This window comes from Macrotis lagotis, chromosome 8, assembly GCF_037893015.1.
Source record: "Macrotis lagotis isolate mMagLag1 chromosome 8, bilby.v1.9.chrom.fasta, whole genome shotgun sequence".
Lineage (NCBI taxonomy): Eukaryota > Metazoa > Chordata > Mammalia > Peramelemorphia > Peramelidae > Macrotis > Macrotis lagotis.
This window is the reverse complement of record NC_133665.1, coordinates 26,880,796-26,885,376: the sequence shown is the minus strand read 5'-3', so window position 1 is coordinate 26,885,376 and position 4,581 is coordinate 26,880,796. Positions and strand designations below refer to the sequence as shown.

At 44.3% G+C, this 4,581-nt stretch overlaps 1 protein-coding gene across 1 annotated transcript; it reads right to left on the bottom strand.

The window, feature by feature from the left end:
* Positions 1-662: 662 nt before the first annotated feature.
* On the bottom strand, positions 663-2,662 carry CCL19 (C-C motif chemokine ligand 19). The gene is made up of 4 exons (XM_074195942.1): positions 2,412-2,662; positions 1,590-1,716; positions 1,168-1,261; positions 663-977 (listed from the first exon to the last, which is right to left on the bottom strand). Exons 1-4 carry the CDS (start codon positions 2,461-2,463, stop codon positions 960-962), a joined length of 291 nt encoding a protein of 96 aa, XP_074052043.1. The 5' UTR covers positions 2,464-2,662; the 3' UTR covers positions 663-959.
* Between the last annotated feature and the right edge of the window lie 1,919 nt (positions 2,663-4,581).

The following is a 4,581-nucleotide window of genomic DNA, read 5'->3' as shown; positions in this document are numbered from 1 at the left end:
CCAGATTCATGTCAGTTTGACTTCCCCAGAATTCTGATGCCCCAAATTCTATCTTCGATGTAGGGTAAAGCTGCTTTGGTCAATAAGAAAATGTCATTCTGGATTGATTTTCCAGACTTTGCTCTGGAGATCAGGTTAGGCTTCATAGTTTTTAAGAATTAATCCCAAATTTGTCTCCTCAGAGATAGAAAGTATTTTACTCATCCCAGTTACTGAGTATAGTGCAGAAATTATTTTACTACAAAGTAAGGAGTATCAGGCTAAAGGGGCAAGAATTAGATTTTTCTTCAGTCCTTTCTCTTCAGACCGACTCTTCTCTCTCCTCTTCTTCCAACCTTCTATTTATTTTCCTTTCTTCTTGTACCTTATTGCTTCTCCCCACCCAGGGGTGTGCTAGAACCAATCAATACTGACTGGGGAAAGTCAATTGTTAGATTTTCAATATGAGCAAAATACTTTGGAATACTTTGAAATCAGGAAACACTACAAATCAGGGTTTGATTTATTGTTCTGTTGACATTTAGATTTAAGAAAGTGATGGAGAAAATATTAATAATGTAGATTAAACATAAAAATGTGTCCAGCTTTTTTCAGACAGCCAGTTGTTAAACATTTATTAGCACACCACCTTAACTCATAGAACAGAGACACTGACAGATAGATGGAGGGCAAAAGTGATTTATTTGAAACTATTCTACTACCATCATCATATACTAGATTCATTGACCCCAGAGATTGCATGCCCATATGTACTGGCACTCACACTCAAACAAACAACTCAGAATTACTCTCTTCCCTCCCTTCCCCCCCAGCAATCCCATCTCAGTTCCAGGCTGGATTTTCTGGATTTTCTCTCCTCATCAATCCTGGGGCGCCACGATCTCCTCCAAACTGGCTGCTGGATCAAACACTTCCATCCTGATGTCCAAATTATTTCCACATCTCATACTGTGTCTCAATTAACTGCAGTTGTTGAACTGAAGGAAAAGGGGGAAAAAACCCCTATCTCTAAGGGATCACCTGGGGTCAATGGAGGTCCCTGGGGTGGGGGTCACTTCCTGAAGGGAGGAGACTTGAAGGGTATGGGAAGATGGGAGAATTGGGAACTGGATTGAATTTGGGGAGGTGTGGGTCTAGGACTGAGAACTGGATGGGAAGATAGTTTACCTGGGAATTATTTTTATCCAGTCTCTTGATGAGCCGTTTCACCCAGAGACGGTCAGGGGGGGCACAGAGCTGGTGACCTTTCTGTGTTGTAAACCTAGGGACACAGGTCGGAGGAAAGTGAACATTCCTTTTTAGCTGACAGATCCCCATCCCCAACTCCCAAGTCTGATGAAGAAACAGTGATATAAGCAGATGTAGGGGCAAAGCCAGAAACCCAAAGAGATAGGAATCGAAGCTGCTAGAGTTTGGGGTGGATGAAGGCTTCTTGTAGGAAGGGGGAGTTTGGGCAAAAACAAGGAATTCTTTTGGCGACGAATGAAGATTTAGAGTGATTGGAAGCAAATGGGGCCATGGAGGGAAGACGGGAAAGGGGAGGAGGTCAGCACTGTGGGCTGGATCCCAGCGACTGGATCGTCACTCACACAACGGCGGGCAGTCGGCAGCCGTTCTCTGGACTGAGCCGGCGATAGGCGCACACGATGTGGCGGGGGATGATGAGCTTGGTAACGGACAGGCAGCAGTCCTCTGCGTCGTTGGTACCGCTCCAAGCTGCGGGAGGGATTCGAAGGAGAGGGAGCGAGTTGGGCGGAGGGTAGGGGCGCTCAGAACCTAATCTCATAGGGGTCTGCTTCCACAGCCACTCAATCCGTACCCCAGCCCAGTACTTTCCAAAGAGAAGTCAAAGAGGGAGCTGTGAACCTGGATGCTCAAATATCCCCCCCCCCCCCCCCCCCCCGCCCCGAAGGTGTTTCTCGCACGGGCCATCATCCAGCTCCCAGGACACGCTAATTATTTTCTCAACAGACCACGAAGAAAACTTCGAGGGGAAACTTTGGAATAGAATATCCAAGAACATCTGTACCCATTGACACACGCTCCGACAGAGGTAGGGCATAAATGCGGGAGAACCACCCAGAGACACATTGAAAGCTATACTGACAGTCTCACACAGACAGACATGCACAGTAATTTATAAAAGTCTTTGTGGCTCAGTTTCCCCATCTGTAAAATGACAAGGCTGTATTGAATGATCCCTAAGGTTCTTTCCGGTTTGAAATCTAGATCCCATATGAGCATAATCACAGACACGCAATGAAATCTTCACCCAGAGACCTAGGGACACAGTCAGGAGCAGGATCAAACCCCGTAGGCAGCTAAATATGAATACATAGATATTGATGTATATATATACATATTCCATTTGTTCTTCAGTGTGACAGAAAAGAGAGATTCTGCTTCCTTACCTGGGTCAATGGTGCAGAAAAGAAGCAGACTGAGGAGCAGGAGGGACCTCATGGTATCCTTTGAACAGATTTCCCACCAAACAGTTGGATTGCAGAGAAATCCGAAGGATTTTGCCAAGGGCCAGTGTGTGTGTGTGTGTGTGTGTGTGTGTGTGTGTGTGTGTGTGTGTGTGTGTGTTTGTGTGTGTATGTGTGAGCTTGAGTGTGGATGTGAGTTCTGAAACCTCTCTTGTGCTTCTATTTATTTCCAGTGTAGACTTTCGCTTTTCGTGTCCCGCCCCACCATTTCCCTTGCTTAGCCCCCCCTCTGTTCCCCCCTTCCTGTCTTCTTTCCCATCGTCTCTCATCCACACTTATGTCTTTGGCAGTACCCCTACACTGGGCTGAACTCCCACTCTCGGGATATCTGGACTTTGTCCTATCCCCCTCCTTTCTGTTTTCTTTCCTCTTCATTTTGAGTGATCAGTTTGTGTCCATAGTCCTGTAAGAGAAGTATACATACCTTACCAGTTTCTTCATTATTCTTTCATTACTCTTCTTTATTACACTGGTAGTTTACATACATGGAGGTATGACTACCCTGTAAGCCCTGATATAGTCGTTGGTTATTTGTACTATTCCTTCCTGGTGACAAAAAAGACAAAGGATGAAAGGAATGCTATTGTGTGGGCTAAAATTTGAAAGAATCAGAGTTGGACATTAGAGTTGAGGGATCAATGGATCCAAGTTAAGGGTCAGTACTGAAGACACTGCTGGTCAGGGAAATAGGGTCTTGGGGATTCAAGATTGAGAAATAAGGAATAGAAGTTGGGGGGATCAGGGTTGAATGAATCAATATTAGAAATGAGGTTTAAGGTACCAGAGTTAGGCACCATTGATTACTTGGTGAAAATAAATATCAAAAGACTCATATTTGTCTTTCAGATTTGAAGCTCCATCTAGCCTTCTGCTGTGCTGGTCTATGTTCCATGTAGATGTGAGAATAAGGAGGACACATTAGCCAGATCCTCATATCTCTTTCCCTCCCTAATGAATGCTTTGGAAAGGGCAGGAAAGAGAGAAAGAGAGAATGGATCCTTCTGGACACCCTTACATGGAAAAAGCTTCTACCATAAGCTTCTTTCCTTTGTATTAAAGCAGAACCTAATGGGGACTTTTAAAGGAATCTTTTTTAAAAGCTCTAAACTTCCATCATATTTTGTTCCTATATCTTTAAGGTAAATTAGTCTATTTGTGGCTTTTCCTGAAGTAGTTTGTTTGGGGGTTGGTAGGAATAAGGGAGATTGTCTTAGAGGGTTGTCCCTGCCCCCATTCCACCCTCTTAATTCATCCCTCCCCCCCCCCCTTTCCACTCCAATGACCTAGCAATTGCCACTGGGTCAGATGGAACATCATCTAGGAAAAAGGGGAGAAGCAGGCCGGAAGCCCCCCTTCTATTATTCTCATCCTGGGAATCAAGAGGGGAATTTTGGTTGGGGAGGGTCTGACCAGCTTTATAGAACAGTAATATGATGGAGATCTGGGGAAACCTAAAAAGGGGGAGGACATAGGCTTTGGAAAGAGATCTCCCTCTTCCAACCCAGAGAGAGCTGCCCATTTCCTTCTTCAAGGATACAAAAGGGATACTGAGGGAACATCTCCTTTCAGCTTCCTCTGGAGTCCTGCCCTTTTTCCCAGAAGGACAAAAAAAGACCCCAGTTTACAATGAGAGGTACCTTTATTTCCTTTTTCCTACTTTCATTAAGTGGCATATTAGAGAGAGTATAGGAGTTGGGGTCAGGAAGACCTGAATTAGGATTCTGCCTCAAATATCTTCTAGCTCTGTGACCCTAGACAAGTTACTCAACTTTTCTCCACCTTAGCAAGTTAATAAATACCTCTAAAGAGTCATGCTAGAGATACAAAGAAAGGCAAAAGAAAGTTCTTTCCCCCAAGGAGTGACAACATGCAAACAACTGGGTAAAAACAAGCTATCCTTAGGATAATTGGAGGGAAGGCACTAGAAGTAAGGTTAGATCAGGAAAGGATTCTTGTGGAAGGTGAGATTTTAGTAGGGAAACCAGGAAGCCAGTAAAATGGAATCCTCGACCTCAGAGAGATGCCTTGAAACTTACATGTAAAGTGCTTTATAAACCATAAACTATTGTATAAATTCTAGCTGCTGCTGTTG